General features: G+C 24.0%; 2 protein-coding genes across 2 annotated transcripts; both read right to left on the reverse strand.

Annotated features, from left to right (window-relative positions):
• Nucleotides 1-207: 207 nt before the first annotated feature.
• PCHAS_1226700 (conserved Plasmodium protein, unknown function) lies at nucleotides 208-16,102 on the reverse strand (the record flags this gene model as incomplete). Its single annotated transcript, XM_016798927.1, has 2 exons — nucleotides 208-867; nucleotides 977-16,102. 2 exons carry the CDS (start codon nucleotides 16,100-16,102, stop codon nucleotides 208-210), a joined length of 15,786 nt encoding a protein of 5,261 aa, XP_016654282.1.
• Nucleotides 16,103-17,739: 1,637 nt separating this feature from the next.
• Nucleotides 17,740-19,785, reverse strand: PCHAS_1226800 (methionine aminopeptidase 1c, putative; the record flags this gene model as incomplete). Its single annotated transcript, XM_731526.2, has 1 exon — nucleotides 17,740-19,785. The coding sequence occupies one exon, from the start codon at nucleotides 19,783-19,785 to the stop codon at nucleotides 17,740-17,742; it is 2,046 nt and encodes a 681-aa protein (XP_736619.2).
• Between the last annotated feature and the right edge of the window lie 850 nt (nucleotides 19,786-20,635).

Here is a 20,635-nt window from a genome sequence, read left to right on the forward strand (position 1 = left end):
GTTAAAAAAAATGATAATAAAATAAAAATAAACTAAATAAAGTTTTGCACACATGCACATACAATGTATCACTACTATTTTCATTCAACAAACTTAAAAAGGTAAAAAATTAATAAAAAATGGTATAAAAATGGTATAAAAATGGTATAAAAATGGTATAAAAATGGTATAAAAATGGTATAAAAATGGTATAAAAATGGTGGCTAGCTATATTTTAATCAAAATAATCGTTCCGTTGCTTGATATGGTAACTAAATGGGAGTTTGTTAATAAGTAGGCATCAATTATTTTTTTATTTTTTTTATTATTAATAAATTTTGAAAAATTCAAACCTAAATATCCAAAATTTATACCACCAATTATAACACTTTGATAAGCATCTTTATTACTATTTTCAGCATCATCACTATCAGACATATTTTTAAAATTATTAACTGAACCGAAAGATGAATTACTTACTGAATTTTTATATATAATGCTATTATTTTTTGCATTATTATAAGACTCTTTAGATATACTTGTATTTGTTTTATTTCTCATTTGTGTCATATTATCAAGTGTTGAGACTGTACCATTTAATGTACTACCATTTTCAAAATTTATTTTATTTTTTGATGTATTATTTATTACATTAACTTTTTCTTCACTCCTTGCACTATTATTTTTTTTATGGTAATTTGATGATAAGAAATAGGACAGATTAAATATCGACATTCCTTCATTTTCATTTTCTTCAATTTTTCTTTTCTCTTTTAGTTCATTTAAATTTTCTTCGCAAATACATTTTTTAGGAGACAACTCATGATTTATTTCGACCTCCTTTATAAAGCAGATTTCGCGCGGGGTCACGATTTCGTATATTCGCAGCTGCGGAAGGAAAAGAAAGAAACACATGAAATGGGCATACAAAAAGGGAAAAGTAAAAATAAGCAATGTAAGAATAGTGAAAATGAAGAGATGAAAAAAATAAACCTACCTTGGTGTCCGCCAAAATTAGTAACTTGGTAATCGCATCTATTTTTGTTGTAAATATTTTAAATATTGGAACATCAAAGGCCTTAAAACATAAAATTTCTTTATATGTTTGCAAATGAATAATGTGTATATATCCCATTTGATCGCCATAAAATATGTAAGAATCTCCCGAGAAGCTGTTTGAATATATTTTATTTTTGAAAAAATTCCAAAACATGCTTTTCTTTTGTTTACTAGCTTTTTTAGATTTTATTATTATTTTACTATTTTTATTTTGTTTGATACTACGTATTATAGCACTATTAGGAAAATCATTTGGACTACCCTGATTTGAGATATTAGAACTTTTCACAATTTGATCACTATAATAATTTTTGTGAAGTCTTTTTTTCTGTTTTTTTATTTTTTCATTCTGTTCTTTTTCAAATGGATTATCAATCTTGTGCATGTAATTACTAGGACGTATCCAAGAACAAAAAGATGTTATAAAATTTTCATTTTCTGTATTCTTATTTTTATTCATTTGATTTTTATATTTTGATATATTACTAATAATACATACCAATGTTGGATGTAAAATAATGTTTTGTAGTTTTTTATTTTTTCCCTTATTAATGTTGCTACTTTTTAAAGTATCATGCCCCGTCTCAAAACTGACATTATTTGATGTTCCATTTCCACCTATATCATTAGCATTCACATTTTTATTAACATTCATATTTTTTTTATCTAGTAAATATATTTTCTGCTCATTGGTTAACATTGAACATAAATCCCACACACATATACATAAATTTTCTTGTAATATATTTTTTAATTTCTTATGTTTATTGAAAAATACAATATTTGGTGAATCGAAATAAAAAAATCGAGATTTAAAATAAGAATGTTTTTTTTTAAAAACATGAAGATTTAAAAATGTGTCAATATTATTAGCACTTTTTCTTTCAACCTCTTTATAATTTTTTTTTTTTTTTTTTAAATGAAAATTTTTTCCACTTATATTATCACAGCCTTGCTCACCACTTTGCTTAACATTCGATTCATTCCATTTTTCATAATCTTCATATTTGCTTGTCATATTAAAATGGTGTCCATCTTGTTTACTAGTTACAGTGTGTGTATCATTACAGGAGTACCCGTTGTTATATCCATCTGTGATGTCATTTTGTTGATCCGTTTGACTTATATTATTTATGTTACATTGCTGAGACGATGTAGTTAGATGTTTATCTTCAGCATAGGTTGACATATTACGATCGTGGCTATTTTTATCTTTTGCTAGATTTGTTTTTAAAAAATGATCGTGACTATTCAGATTATGCACATTTATAGTTTCTTTTGGAGATATAAAATTTTCTTGATTAAATTCGTTTTGTATATAATTTGAATTTATATATGCTGTATGGTTGTTTATACATTTTGTATTTATTCCTTTTCCAATGGTAATTAAATAAAAATTATTATCATCCAAACATTTAACATCAATTATTTCATCATGAAGTTTAACTATACACATAGCTTCTTTTATAATATATCCTTTTTTATGAATATATATATTTTTTTTTTTTTTTTTTTTTTCATCTTGATTTTTTTCATTCATTTTTCTACCTACATCCAAGGAATTCTTATTTTTATGTTTTTTTAAAAAATTATCTTTAAAAAAATTTCGTATTTTATTATTTCCTTTTATTTTACTTCCAAAACTAGTATCATCACTTTTTTTCTTTTTAGAATTTTTTGCTTCACTACTTGTAAAATTATATTTATTATCGCTCATTTTATTTTTTCCATTTTTTCTTTGTTCGGATTCTATATTTTTAGCTTGTTTAACATGCTCATCAAATTCTCCTAATTCACGATCTCTTTCAATATCATCAACACCATCATATTCATCAGTTCCATCAAAATCTCCTTCTTCATCATATTCATCTCTTTCTTCTCCATACTGTTCTATCCATTCATATTCATTATCTTCCCCATTATTTTCATCGTTTTCGTCCTCATCATCATAGTGAAAATATTCTTCATTTCCATCCGTTTCTTTATCATAACATGATTCATTTTTATTACATCGTTTTAAATTACCTTTTTTATATTTCGATCCATTTTTCGCTACATCTTGTTTTTTATTAACATCGTAAGATGAACCGTTCACATTATTATCTGCATTTGTGTTCGTTCCTGTTACATCATTTCCTTGACTATGATGTAATTTATTTTTGTTTTTTCGTTGTATAAAGCTTCCTAAAAATATATTATAAATATATAAATAACCTCGATCATCAGATATTATTAATAAATTTCCATTTGTGTTCCATAAAACACTCGTAATTATGTCCCCATACTTATAGGATATATCATCTGATTTATTTGTAAATTTACATAATCTTATTTTAAATTTATATTTATCTAATTCATGGTCGGTGTTTATTTTTTTTTCATTATTTATATGTACAAGTGCATAAACAGGTAAGAATGGATGGGATATTATTGCACCCGTTTTTAAGTATGATAAATTATTCTTTTGATCGGTAATATTATAAATAAAATTATATTTTTTTCTTAAACAATTATTTAAATTTTTATCTATATATTCAAATAAATTATCAAATTCTTTTGTTCCTTCACCCCTTGTTTTATCATACACATCTTTATTATTTCCATTTATTTTATCTCGTTCATTTAAATCTATATTATTATATAAAAGTAATAATATTTTTTCGATATATTTTTCCGCTGTTTTGGAGATTGTAAAATTCTTTTTCATTTCACACTCCGGTTGATATTGATGTATATTCTTTATCAACTTTTCACGTATTTCTCTTGTATTATCAAATGGTAATATATTTTCGTTACAACGATTATTATAATTATCTCTTATCAATATGGGTCGACTATTAATTGGTGTATGCGTTTCTTCATCCTTGTATAATTGACATAAATCTTTATCTCCACTCTTTTCCAACAATTTATCAGTATGATCTAAAAATGGAGGAATGCCACTAGGTTTGCAATAATTTTGATCCTCGTATTCTTCATATTGTGCACATGTATATCTAACTGGATCCATGTTTCCAGAATTGAGTAACAAAACAAGATTATTATCATAGGTATAAAAAAAATTGTGAAAAAAAATATTATTAACAAAATAATTATTATATGAATTGCTAAAAAAATTGGTTATACTACAATCATTAGGTACATAATTATTTAGGAGAGAACATAGAGGAGTTAAATTGTGCATACATTGTATATGCATACATTTATATATATATAATAATTTATTCATATTTATATTAATATATATATCATCATGCTTTATTCTTTTTTTATTTTCTTTTTCTTCATATAAATCATTCCTTTTTACACAATATAATTGATTTGGACTACTATATGTATTATTACTTTCATTAAAGCTTATTGATTTGGTTTGTACACTCCTCGATAGTTTGACAACTTCATTGTTGTCATTTATAATGCTAGGTTTGCTTATGGGACTCTGTTCTGGTTCTACTATATCATTATATTTCTTATTTTGCATATTTGTCATTATACTATTTTTTTCATCATTTAAATTATTAACACTATGCCCAAGTTTGGCTATAGAACCTCCATCGATATTTACTCGAGACTTCTTTGGCTCATCTTGATATTCATGATGCAAATCACTATATAATATATAATTAATAAATTTACATTTTTTATTAAGCTTTTTCAAATGATCTAAAATTGATATTTTTTTTAATTTATTTTTTCTACGAATATATACAATAGTACTGCTTGAATTATTTATTTTATCTTTCTCTATAACATGACGCTCATTTATGTTATTAAAAAGGAGTGACAAAGGTATTGTATGTGGAATCTTATTATGTCGGTGCCTATGCTTATGTTTGTGCTTATTCTTTAGTTCGATCATATTTCGGATTTGCGAATTTTTTTCAGTTTTCTCACTATTTTGTAAATGAAACTCAACCGAGCCGATGTCTTGCTCGTTTGTATAAATGTTACTATTGTCATTTAGATTAACTGCATAATTTTTTTGAACATATAAATAATTTTTATTTTTTACTATCTGTTCCATAACTTCTTCGTTCTCATCCCCTCTTTCCATGATTAATCTACTTTCCCTAACGATTGCATTTTTTATTTTAAAAATGTTATCATAATCTACTGAGTTATATGCACTGCTCTCTTTGTTTCTTTCTTTTTTTCTATTTTTTTTTTTTTTTTTTTTTTCAGGTCCAGTTGAGGTAGTATGTGTACCTACAGGATTCGTGTACATATCATTATTAGCCATGTCATTTGAACTTTCTTTTATTAAGTATTCCTTTTCTTCGGTGTTTTTTCTAAACTTTTTAAAAAAATTCATTCTTGATGTAAAAGTAAACAATTTGTCTTGGCTTTTTGATTTCTTAAATAAAAAGTTAGATCGATTATAAGCTGCACCATTCTTTTCCATATTGACATTTGGTAAAACCAAATAATTCTTTTCACAAATTCGAAATCCATTATTATATAAATCATAAAATTTTTTATAATTATAATTATATTGATTTTCTCGATTAGTATATTCATATACATCATTAACCTTTTCATCATGTGTATTACTAACTTTGTAGTTCATCAAAATGTGTTTCTCATTTTCTATTTCCTGATTATATTTTTGTGTCAAATTATGTTCATACATATTATATGAAAGCTCGTTTTTTTTTAAATTTTCGACACAATATATATCATCTTTATTTTCAGCACTATCACAAATGCCATTTGGGCTTATATCCAGTTTTAAATTGTTTTTTGTAATATTCATTAGTAATTTGTCTTTATAAGGATATATTTTATCATTCATATAATTATTATAGGAATAAAAATATTTATTGAAAAATAAAATAAACGTTCTATAAGTACAATTATTTAATTTCCAAATAGAATATAATTCCTTGTTGTAATAATAGGAAATATGAGAATCAATGAAATGCTCACATGTTATAAAACCTGTTTTTGTTTTTATTTTATTTATAAAAAATGGGAACGATAAAAATGTTAATAGTGTATTTTTTACATTATATGCTGATTTATATAGTAATAATTTTAATTTCGGAAAAAAATATTTATTTATAAAATTTGATATACTTTCTAAAACCCCAAGCATTATACATGTTTTATAATAAAATATGTGAGTATATTTATTTGCTCCATTATAATCTATAGATACAAAATTTGCATATTTTAAGTTCGATTTAGTTTGATTATTTATATTATCATCTAATTTATTTCCAGCATAACTTCTTTTTGTTTTATTTATTGGAGGTAGCTGATTCAATATTTGTTTCCTTTTGGTTTTCTTCAATCCCCATTCTTTTTTTAAATGCATGTTCCAAGTAAATATATTCGATTTATATGCAAAGATTTGAAAATTGCTCATTAATAATTCGAAAATCGAAAGGAAAATATTAATAATACAAAAACGTTCAAATAAAATTTCAGAAAATGATGATTTATCTACTTTTTGTAAATATCCACATGATTTTATACTAGATTGATGATCTATTCCACTAACAAAAGGATCTAAATTTTTATTTTGTAAACTATTATCATTATTCATTTTATCAGATTCAGTTATTTTACTATCATTTTTTATTCCTTTTTCAGAACTTGAAATAATAGTGCCTTTTTTTGTTACATTTTTTTCTCTCTTTTCAAACAGTTCATTTGTACATTCATTATTATATTTATAAAAAAATTTGGCTTCTTCAGATAAACCATTTTCAACTCCATTATGTTTCTTTGCTTTGTCATTTCCCTTATGCATACGACTAAATCGGATCCTTTTATTTGTTTTTTTTTTACACATATAAATTTTTCTTATAAATTTCAAAAGAGCTGTTGTAATTGTTGTTTTTCTTTTATAAACATTTTCAACATTCCAGTTCATTTTTTTAATTTTTTTTAAAAATAAATGTAAAATTCCGAATAACTTTTTTAGTGTTTGTCTTTTAGTATGACCATATATATCTTCCTTATTATTTTTGTTAGCTTTTCTGTCAAATCGCATACTATTTTCTCTATCTATTTCAACACCAACGTTTTCAAAAAAATAGTAATATTTTTTTAACATGATTATACATATCACCATTACACTGATATAACATATAAATAAATCAATCAAATGGATATAATAAAAGAAATATTTCTCATGAATTTTTATTCCCATCTTATTTATATCTGAAATATTTTTTACATTTTCTTGTGCATTACTTGTGTTATAACATTTTGAGTTCTCCAATTTTGTTTTCAAATCATATTCATTCGTTTGTTTTTCACAATTTCTGTTTCTCTTTTTTTCCAGTTTCTCTTGTCTTTTTTCATATACAAAATAGTTGCTTAAAATAATTCGAAGGAATATCAATTGAAGAAAAGGAACATGTAAATATAACAATGATTTTTTTTTTTTTTTTAAGAAATTAGAAATTATGCTTACTATATCATTTATATATATATAAAAGATGGAAGTAATATTATTTATGATAAATATCATAACATCACTTTTTGTCTTCTCATTAATAATATATAAATAGAAAATATATGTAAAGAAGTTATTTAAAATGTTATTATATTTATTTAAGGATATATGATATTCTTCGTCATGCCAATTATTTTCTTTTTTTTCTTCGTTACAAAAATTGTCACACAATATAAATGAATTTATTATATAATTGTTATTCTTATTACATAAATATGTAAGCTTGTTAAAAAAGTTATTTAAAAAAATATGTACATTTTGTTTTTTTCCAAAACTATCTACATATTCTATATTCTTTATTTTTTTTATGAACGGAATAACAATACTCTTGTTTTCGTTATCATTCTCCCAACCTAACGAGTTTCCATAACATAAATCATATTCTCCCATTATATTATTCGACGTGCTAAATAAATTTACATCTTCATTATTTAGTAGTGCATTAAATGAAGGATATCGGTGCATTTCCGAAATACCCTTAAATTTAAAGTTACTGTTACAATTAGATGCGTTGGGATTTAAAAAAAAACAACCATCATATGCAATATTCTCTTCACTATTATATATGCCACCACTTTGATGAGCACTACTTACATAATCTTCATTTTGAACCTTACTATTGTATATTCTAAATGATATCGAATATATTAACTTCGACAATAATTTGATATGAGACAGGAAATTAACACATGTATTATCCGTGCCGTAATCACATATTTCTTTTTTCTCATTTTGCTCAAAATTATTATATAATAAAATATTATAACACATTTGCTTATAAATAGTTGAAAAAAATAACATTGAAAATATATTTCGGTTTTTAATAATATAACTCTCTATATATATCTCAAACAGTATAACAAACATAGGATTATATTGTTTGCAAAATTGGAATAAACTATTTGAACTTATTAAATGTTCTGTTTTTGTCTCGTTTGGAATATTCCATAATTGGGCCTCATCTTTCATTGTATTATAAAAAAAAACAAAATAAAAGATAAAAGATAAATTGTACATATTTTTTTTTAAAAAATCTTGAGAACAAAAATAAAATTCAGCCAAATCAAGTTTAGCATTAAAATTGTTTGTAACACTACCCGAATTTTTATTATTAACATTTTGACTAGGCTTACCACTACTTTCAATATCTTTCTTAAATAATTTATTTTTTATAACATTTTTTATTAAAATATGAGAAAAATCATTTGTTTTTCTTTTCTCACACTCTGAATATGCATCCTCATATTTCTCCAAAATGATCAACTTAATAATATTAAAATAAATATTTTTATTAATAAAACTTTTGTTTTTATTTAATTCATAGTAATAATCATTTTTATAAGCACTACAACTACTTTCACTATCTATGCTAGTATACCCATGCAAATCTGAATCGCTTTTTTTTTCCCTAGATGATTTGACTTCAAATATATAATTTAAATATTTGGGGAGAAAATTGGCTATGCTATTTTCAAAACTTTCACTATCCTTAACAGTTTTATTATTATTCTCTTTTGCATTTGAAAGTATATCTATATTTTTTCCATCTTGTACAGAACCACCAAAATTAGATATGCTTTCATTTGCTATACTAATACTCCTTAAACTGACGTTACTACTTATATCACTATTTTCGTGATCCTCATTTTGTTGTAAACTCAAAGATGCAACTTGTTCATTAGATTGAGAACCCGTATTTTTTGCAAGAATGGGATTAAATTTAAACATTTCATTTTCATTACTAACACATCCAATTGCATTATTATATATTCCATCGGTTTCACAATATGAAAAATATATCAATCTTATAATAAAAATTGCTAATTGTGTATCACGTAAATATTGGTGAATTACATCTACAATATCTTTTACATCTCCCAATAATATAAAAAATGCTATAGCCAAATAATATCTTTTTATTTGCATTAATTTATATGCATTATTTAATAACGCAGTAATCCATTTTTGTATTTTAAAGTCGTTAGATAAAAAGTCATATATTTTATTTTGTTTTTTTATTTTGTAAAATACCATTAATTTTTGTTTCTCATTTTTTGCTAAATATAATAATGCTAAAAAATCCATACATTCATTGAATTCATTATTCTTTTCTTTATCATCTGCATTTATTGTATTTATTTTTTTTATCGTTCTATTTACTAATACATCATGTATATAAAATAGCATTTCCTTATTATGCATATAATAAAATATGTTCATATCTTTAAACAAATTAAATAAACTATATTTTAATATGTTATCTGTCTCTAATTCAAAAAAGTCTTTTTTCGCTATCTCAATATTGCTCAGATTTACCTCGAAAACCTTCGCATTTCCTCGACTTTCGTCATCATTTATATCACTAGCCTTAAAGCTGACACGCTTCCCAACATTCTTTTTTACTTTCACTTTTTTTATTAAATTATTGTCAATATTATCTTCTAACTCATTACGTATATCAATACATAATTGCATCTTGCCTGGTTGGCTCGAATTATTTATTACACTTCGCCTATGTACCATATGACTATAATATCTGTTATTTTCTTTTATTTTCCTTTTCGTTTCTTCCAATCTTCGATTTATTTCTTCTGAAATAGAAACTGGATTAAACAAATCGACACTCAAAAGATCTTTTTTTGTGACATTCATAATAAAAAAACATTTATAATTGGCTATAAAACTTTCCAAATATTTGTATATATTTTTTCCTACCATTTGATTTATAAAATAAAGAAAATAGCAATAAGAATAATGCATATCTATTTTTATGTTAAGTAGAAAATAGCAATTAATATATAAACGGGAAAAAAAGGATGCAACTTGAGCAAAATTATCAAGGGATGAAGAAATATCAATCTCCTTATTATCATTTATATAGTTGAATATATGAAAGTGTTCAGTTTTAATTATTTCTTTTTTTATATTAAAATTAAACATTTCACAATGGCACTGTGATTTATTTTTTTTGTCAGACTTATAAGAGGCTTGACTATTATCGTTATCGCTATCTATGTCACTATTATCATAATCACTATTATTGTAATCATCATCATCTCTTGGTTTGATTTCATCCTCTAAGTCATAGTAAAAACTGTTTAATATGCAAAAAAGCAATAATTGGAAAAAGTCATTTAAATGTGGAATATTCATATGAAGTATCAAAATTTGAAGCATTTTGATTTCTTCAATTTTTAATTGCAAATTTAGTACATTTGAACATTTTAAATAATTTTTAAATTCTTTTTCTTCTTTTTCATATTCTTCGTGCCCTTTTTTTGAAAATTCATTTTTTGTTTCTTCATCATCTTCCCATTCGTCACTGCTAAGTGTGTTATCATCTTTTTTTTTTAAATTATTTTTTTTATTTTTCGAGGATGAAGAATCATCTTCATTGTTAGATTCCTCTGAGTTTTTCTTTTTTTCCTTTTCTGAGTCGTCGTCTGAATATAAATTAAAATCGTCTAGCGAAACTGCATCATTGTCCCAAAAAAATATTGATTTATCTTTATCATTATCCTCTTTTTTTGTTTTTTCATTTTCTTTCACTAACTTGTTTTCATCGATATCCACTTCTCCCATTGAAATACATGAAGTATTTTTTTCATTATTTTTATAAAGCTTCTCAATTTCTGTATTAATGACATTTAAATCGAACAAAAATTGGCATTTTTTTACACATGCTATATCTCCAAACAAATTTGTATACATTTCCATTTTTTTTTTTTCGTCAAATATATAATGTAGAGCACATGATTTTTTTATATGATACTTGTTTTTATTCTTAAATAATTTATTTAGCAATATATATAACAATAATTTTAATGCGACATTTACATGTGAAAACAAACCCATCTTTATATAATTCAATAATTTTATTGGGTGATAAAATATTCTATATGATTTATCTGTTTTAGGTTTTCTTCGTTTTAATTGTGAATTCATTTTATTCTTTGTGTATTTTTTAAAATTTCTAAACAAGTTTATTTTTTGGAATGACAGTGAATTACCATGGCTATTTATGTGACTATTTTCATCGTTATCTACAAAAAAATGATGTTTCGATTTTTCATTTATTTTTTTATCTTTGGAACTTTCTATTCCTTCCTTTTCTGTTTCATCGTCAATCAGTCTTCCTTGGTTAGCTACCGTCTGCTCATATTCAAAACCCATTTTTTTCAAAAAAAGTAAATTATTTTCCAAAAAATATATATTCCTTGAAAAAATAAGATAACTATTTTTATATTTTAAAATATTCCATTTGTTCTTATTCATAACATTATTAAACAAAATTACTGACGCATAATAATAATTTCCTTTTTCTTCTATTTTTTGTGTGTGCAAAGAGGTATTATTAATATGCTTATTTATTTTTTTCATATTTACTAAAAAGCTAGCTACAATAAAATATACATCCTTTCCGCCTGAACAAGTCATAAATATTTTACTTTTTATTTTATTTTGCAATATTTTAGGAAATGAAAGTGATACCATATAAATTCCCTTTCTCTTATTAGAATTTATTGACCCACAAAAACTTACTTCTTCACTAATCAAATTGTTACAAATGTTATTGAAATTAAAAATATGCAATTTCTTGTGTGTAATGAGTGAAACGAAATTATCGTATAAACAAATTTGCACAATATTGGCTATATTTTTAATTTGAAAAAAGTTAATAATTAACTCACTATTTGGATATATAAGATAGAAATTAACAACATGCTTTTTGTTTTGAAATTTTTTATTTATTTTGTAGTTTACATTATCATTGTTTTCTGTTTGTTGTTTTTTTTTATTCTCACTATTTTCCTCCTCAAAATTATCATCAAAATTAACTAAAACGGTGTGCCCATTTTTTATAATTTTCATTTTTCTCCTTTCAAATGAAAAAAGGGAGTTTTCTTCGTCACTTTTAAATATATCATAATTATTTTCATAGAAAATACTTTTACGGTTTTTGCTTACATTTTCAGAGTTGTCAATGGTACTATTTAATGTGCTATATTTTTTTTTATTATTTATTTCGTCGTTATTTCCATAATAGCCAGTGAAATAGTTATTCCCTTGCTTGTCAAAGCTTTTACTATCACCATCATTTTGCACACTATCACGGTTATATGCATGTGATGCCTCCGTATGATTTGTGGCAATGATATATACATTTTGGTAGGATAGGTAAAAATAGGAGAATAAAAAATTGGCATTTATTGGACTAAAAAATGTGAACATATTTTTTAATTTGAGGTTGATATAAATAAAATTCTCCTTACAAATTTGTAATGTTGATATTATAAGCAAATAGGCGTTTTTTTTTCTTTTTTTTTTATTATCACCATAATTATAATCATTTGTGGTGTATGTATATTTAATGGTTAATAAAATTTCTTTCTCATCATTTTTAGTAGCTAAATGAAAATCTTTTATCACATAATCCGTAATTTTAAAACTGCCTTTCTCTACTTGTGCTATGTCTTGTTTAACTTTATTTAAATATTTATTGTTTTCCATGGTATTATCACCATCACAATTATTATTGTCATATTTTGTATCACCCTTTCTTTCGTTTAATATATTAAAATGCATACCTTTATTTTGAGGATTAGATATTCCTCCACATTTATTTTCATCAAATATGCATATCATTTTTAAATTTTGAACGATATTAATTTTTTCCGACTTTAACACAAATATATTTTCACGATTTTTATCAATACACATTAATAAAAAAAAGGAATCAAAATTTTCTATCATTTTACTTTTATATACTAAAGGAATAAGTTTTTTTTGCTCTAAAAATTCTTTTGCTGAAATTGTATTTTTTTTATTTGCCTTGAGATGCTCATAATAATTACAAATTTTATTTGAATAGCTGTAAATAAAATGCGTTTTCAATCTTAAAAAATTGTAAATTTTGTATTTTAAAATATAATATTTGTCTATGTATATGCTGTTTAGGCAACATATAAGAGAAAACTTTTTTGTTGTTTTTCGTTTTGACTTATCCTCATGTTTGACGTCGCTTACAATGTTGCTTGATACATCTTGATTGTTTATGTAACTATTTATGTTCATATCAGTAAATTTATCATTTTCAATTCCTTCATCTATTTTTATATTTTGTATTTCCTGATCAGGGTATGGATCAAAATTTGTGCATTGTTTTAATTTTATGCAAGTTGAGAAATCATAAAGATATAATTTACTATTTAATTTGTCTACCATGATAAGAACATTTTGATTATTATTAAAATCGATATTATAAAAAAGTTGTGAGTTCATGTTCTTTTTGCTCCCATTGTTTAAAAAATGATATTTATTTGTATAACTCTTGGAACATTCATAATTTTTATAATCAAGTATATATCGAACACCTATACTTTTCTTTTTTTTTATCCATATATCATTTGGTTTAATAATAATTTTATAAAAATCCGAATTTTTTGTTGATATTTTTAACGAAAAGGGAGGCATTAAATTGTTTACTACATTTAAAAGTTTTTGTAAAAATATAAAATTCCTTTCTTTTATTTTTTCGGAAGTTCTAGTACTACTAGTATTACTTTCATAATTGATGGTTCTGTTTCCTCGTTTATTTGAATTATTTTTAAGATTATGTATACTATATCTTGAACTTATTCGAGTATTTTTTTCATCATTATAATCTTTATCGAATGACGAGCAAGATGAGTCACTACAGCTAGACAAGTTTATAAAATTTGAAATATAGGATTTTTTTAACTGGTTAAGATAATTTCTAGAATTGTTTTTATTTAGTAAGAAATTATTTAAATAATCACAAACTCGCTTTATTTTCCATTCACCATATTTTATATTATATTCATTATTAGGAATATAAGTATCATCAGTGTATATCGAAATTAGTGAAGTGTTCAATAAGCTATATTCAATCTTAGCATTTATAATATAATTAAAATTTATATTTATTGGAACATTCTCATAGTTTAATATATTTTTTATATATATATTATTATTATATATATTAAATATTGCATATACTGAAAATATCATAAAATCTTTTTCATCACTTGTATTTTCAAATTCGCTAAAATATATACGATTTTTTATTTTATTTTTCATTTTATAGGGAGTAATATCCATATTTGTTCGCTTAAATAATTTATTTTTACAACCATATACTATTAAATATTCGTTTTTTGCTATGCTCATTTTGTTAGAACTATTTCCATTAGATGTGGTAACATTGCTCATAATAAAATTATAATAATCAGATTCATTTTCTTTTTTTACCCAACACCATTTAATATTACTCACCATTTTTTCAAAGTATAGGATATATATTCTACAAATAGAAACAAATGTTATTTTATTTTCACAATTTGTTTGTTCTTTCCATATATACATATATCCATCATAACATATAGAAACTAAGATCGAAACATTTTCACTTATTCCTTCTTTCCATTTAACGGAATATACTCTATTTTGATGATGCAAAATATTTAATAGGAATATATTATTTTTGTCGGTGTATACATTGGGTGCACTATTTTCCCCTTTTTGATCCATGAGGTCATCATAAAAACTGCTTTCGTCGCTACAATCGCTGGAATAACTGCTATCATCACAGTCGCTACTATCACTGCTACCGTTATAATCGTTGATATCACTATAATTGGCACATCCTTCTGGTGTGTTATTCTTTTTGCAATATCCACCCGTAGTTAATGTGCTAGTATTTCCATCGATTTTCTCAGGATCATTATAAAACGATTCAAAATTTATTGATTTTTGATTTCTATTTACATCGGTACATGCTCCTGCTTCATTTAAATATGAATACTCATAAAATAAAGAGCCTTTTGTTTTTACAAACATATTTTTATTTCTAATTTTTTCATTTAATATATAATTAATATCATTTAATCTATTATTGGGCCTTTTTCTTCTTTTCCGTTTTATGAAAATGCCATCCCCATTTTGATCTTGGCATTTTGTATCGTCTTCTTTTATGGGTGCTGAATTGTATATTATATCACCATTAGGAATATTGTGAGATTGATCATTTTTAATATTACTATTTTCATTATTTTCTGGGGAGCATGTATTTGCTAAGTTTTCTGTTGTTTTTGTTTTTTTTTTATGCTTTTCTCTTTCTTTCCATCTTATCTGTTTTCTCTCTTTACTTCTTAAACGTTTTAACAATACTTCGTTGACAAAAAATATGAAAACCATTTTATTTTTATCTCTATGTTTTTTATTTTTTTGCTCTTTCTTTAGCACCCCCGCACCCAAATAAACATAACTTTCACTATCACAATTTTCATTTATTTGCTTATATTTTAATGCTGCATTTTTATTACTAAATCCATATTTTAAAATGTCTTTAATAATTATATCGTAATAATACAAACCTCCATGAGGAAATATATCATACGAATTTAGCGGTTCATAACAATTATGCTCTTTATACCCATTTTTTGGATTTTTATAAAAATCATTTTTATTTATTTTTATTTTTTTGTTTAGGTGCAACAAATCTTCATTATTGTATTCGTCATAACACACGCTACTATCGCGTATATTTGAGGCATTGCCGTGACATGGTTTGCTCATTCTTTGTTGTTTTTGTGTGCACACTATCTATGTAACTATGTATATATTGATGTACTTGCATTCACTGAATTGTGATTTATGTGTCCTTGCTATATTTTGTTATTTTCCGTTCGCGAAATCCTTTTAGCTTTTCATGACGGCTCGTTTTTTTTTGTTATATTTATGCTTAACGTTTAAAACGGTTGAGTACGATTATGCTGACCGTTTTTTTATACTTATATATGTCTCGTTTATGTACTTTTTTTAATTTTAGCAGTCTTTATTTTGCTAAATATGCAAATGTATTTATATATATACTGAATGCATACATATATATACATGTTGTTTCTACTTCCATACACGGCTTGGAATTATTTTCTTTTTATGGAACAATTCCAAAGGTTTAAAAAAATTAAAAACGTAGAAATGATATTTAAAAAGTGGAAACAACAAGAGTAGATATACATAAAAAAATATAAAATTAACGAAATTAACGAATGATGAACTGCACGCAATATACGATATAAATTAAAGGAGTAAAATAAATAAAAAAGGTAAAAAAACATATATATATTATTGTATCATACATATGAAAAATTTCAAATTATGCAATTGTTATTTAATTTACTTTTGCTTTTTATTTTGCCCTTTTCAATTTTTTCTAATTTTTTTATATTCTTAAATTCTTATACTTTTTTTCAACGCATTATTAATCGCTTCCCACAATTTTACCTACTCCATGCTTACTATAAAATAAAATTTATTATACTCAAAAAAATATATGGAATTAGTGTAATTATTTTATTTTATATTTTTCTTATATAATATTATAATTGATGGGAATTTAAAAAAATATATTCTTATTTTACATATACCTATAGTATGTAAATTATAAATATTAATGACCATGCATATGCTATATGTAATTTTAATTGAATGTTTTATTAAGGAATAATTTGTGGAAAAGGCTAATAAAATGAAATAAATTGCAAACGATAAACATTATGTACATATCTAGCTATTAATTCATTTATATAATACAATATTTTCTTGAAAAAAAAAAAACGAAAAAAATATATGACTTTGTCATAAGAAAATGATTTATGCGTATGAACAGGCAAGAATAGTCTTATTGTATGTTGCTAGCAATTCACATAATATGTATTGCATATATTACGTTTTTTACGGTCTCATTGTGACTATAACACCAAAGGTTACACTGTCAGTATATATAATAAGTTGGCTTTAAAGCAAAGCGATTATCTTGCATATCTATATAATTATCCCTATGTTTGATGTTTTTTTCATTTGAAATTTTGTACTTTTTTTATGACTCCGCAATATGCATATGTGCATATATTCACATGATAGACAAATTTGGTATATTAAAATAAGTCAATTAATGAAAAAAGTTGTTAAAAAATTGTTGTGTGCATATTTGCACAACAAAGAAACAAAATTAAAAAAAATAGCGAAATGAAGTGATATATTATTTATATTTTGGAAAACAAGTATAATATAAATACATATATAAAAAATTGAAAATGCCATTTTTTGTCAAATGGCAGGCAAGTAAATATATAATAAACAATTTTTTTCATCATTATTCAAAAAAATATATAAAAAAATAATAAAGGTAATACCTATTTAGTAACCTGCTAATTTCCCTCGTCTTCCCATATATACTTGGGAGATGTGTCTGTTTTTTGTGTAAGAATTTTGGCCCCATTTTTTGTGATAAGTATGGTGTGCTCAAACTGAGCAGAATAATAATACCTTGAATTTGATAATGTCCAGTTATCGGGCCAAGTAATAAAATCACAAGAACGCTCCGTTATAATTGGCTCGATTGTAAAAACTAAGTTCTCACACATTTTTCTATCATCGTCATTTAATGTATGTATAATAAAAGGCTCCTCATGAAAGTTTTTCCCAATATTATGCCCACATAAATTGGGGACAATAGAATAATATTGATATGAATTATTTTTTTTTTTCAAATAATCATCCATAACTTTTGCTATATTTTTAAAAGGAACACCCGGCTTACATATACTTATAGCTTCCATAGTACAATCATAAGCAGTTTTAATTAAATCTCTATTTTTTTCAAACATAAATTTTTTCATATTTGCTATACCTTGATTACTTGTATCAAAAAATTCAAATTTTCTATTCGTTTCTTTTCTATTTTTATCCTTTTCCATTCCCTTTTGATATATATACTGTTGAAGATTGTTATATACTTCTCCTTTTTTTGGATTAAAAATAAAATCTTCATCATATCTGCGATGAAAATTTTCAAGTTCGTCTTCATAATTTTCAGAAACATTATTTGGGCCACCATTATGTGTATAATAGCTATGAGCGTACGGACTTTCCCCCAAAACAGAGTTAGTATTATCATCATATTCTTCTATGTATTCATTTTCATGTTCTTTCGAATTTGGTGGATTATATCTAACTTTTCTAACAGATGGATATTTTCCCTTTTTAACTATTTTATTTGTTGTTAAGTCGAAATTATATTTTAGAATATATTTTGTATGTTTAGTTCGAAGTTTATCATTTAAATATATATAGTCATAATTTTTTTTCCGTTTTTTTTTTTCTTCTTTTGAAATTTTTTGAACAATAAAACTTTCACACATATCAGCATGGTATCCATCTTTATACACACTTATATCCACCTTTACAACATCATTTTCATATAAAACATTATTATCTGGTATACCATGACATAATATTTCATTTATTGATATACATGAACTTTTAGGAAATAAATGATAATTTAATGGAGAAGGATAAAATCCATTATTCACACATTTATTTAATATATATATATCTATATCATTTGTTGTTATACCTTCACATATTATATATGATATATCATCCATTAGTTCTCTAGCAAATTTGCAATTTCTTGAAATCATTTCAATATCATAATCAGTTTTTACATTATCATATTCATATTTATTTGTAGTGGAATATGTTTTGTGACCATTCTCCGTTTCATTATTACTATTTCTCATTGATATACATTCCTTCGATTTTGAATTATTTTCATAATTTACATAAATAGGCGTACCTGTTTTGTGATAATTTGGCCTTTCAATATATTTTGGTAAATAATATTTTGGAGATAATATACCTTTTCTTTGTCTACCAACATATGAAAAATTTTCAAATAATTCAGTCTCTGTTAAATGTGAATATAATTTATTATAACTTTCTTTACATTTCATAAATTTTTTATCATGATCTGTTATTCTTATACTTGGATGAATAATTTTTCTTGTTTTGAAATTTTCAATGTATTTATGATATGTTGGTAATTGTTCTTCTGAATAATCGTTTGTGTTTTTTTTAACATTAGTATGGACTGTGTTTGAAAAACCTTCACCTGAACTGTTAAGGTTATATTGCCTTTTAGATTTTTCTTTTTTGGCTAGCAGTTTTTTTTTTTGTGGGCATGTAGTTATAAGAAAGTTGTAGTGATGATAACGGATGTCATTTTTATTTTTACTAATTTCATTGGGATGTATATAATTATAATGCTTCTTTTCCCTTACACATTTTACATTTCTTTTTCTGTTCCCTCTTGTCCCATTTTGGTGTATAATTCGAAAATTGCTATTATTACTATTTTTTTTGCATAAAAATGTACCACAGAAAAGCAGTAACAAAAAAATATGAACGTTCATAATTTTTTTTTCACATTATTTGTTTATTATTATTACAGCAAATGAGGGATAGGAAAAAAAAACATAGTAATGAATTTACTACAGTTTTAGAGAAACTCAAATGAATATTCTCAAAAAACTATTCTTTTCATAATTCCTTTTTTTTATTATTATCTTATTTTTTCTAGGTATAGTTGAATAAAATGCGGAATTTTACCACAAAACTTAGTATATGTAAAAGTTTCCCAAATGTGATGGAAGCATAAAATTAAAAAAAAAAAAAAACAAATAATCATAATGGTAGTAACACAGGTATTCATATAAATATATATAATATTACATTATATGCACAGTACATTTAATACTATTATATTGGCACGAATGAGTTCCATGTGTTTGTTATATTACATATTTTGTATCCTAGCCCATATATAAATATATTTTTATAATCACTTATACCATATTAAACATGAATTATTATAAAGGAAAGATAAAAAATAGTTTTTCTACTTTATTATTATATCATTTAATAATATTTTTTGCGAACATGTGTAACTAGTTTTAAAAATCACAAATACATTTACCACAAGGGAAGATGTTTTCCTTTGATCACCCGATTTATTTGCAATATTTATACAAGTATATTTTCATATTATATTTTAAAAGTTGTTTAAATACCAAAAAAAGAAAAATAAAAAAACAAATTAAAAATAAAATAAGTAACCAAACAAAAAACAACTGAAATTATGAAAATCCTAAGGAAGCAATAATATTACCATTGTAAGTGTTACGTATAACTTACACTTGAGTTATAACATAAACTCTGTTTTTATTTTACTAACTTATTTATTGTTCCAACTTTGTTTCATTG

This window comes from Plasmodium chabaudi (assembly GCF_900002335.3).
Source record: "Plasmodium chabaudi chabaudi strain AS genome assembly, chromosome: 12".
Classification (NCBI taxonomy): domain Eukaryota; phylum Apicomplexa; class Aconoidasida; order Haemosporida; family Plasmodiidae; genus Plasmodium; species Plasmodium chabaudi.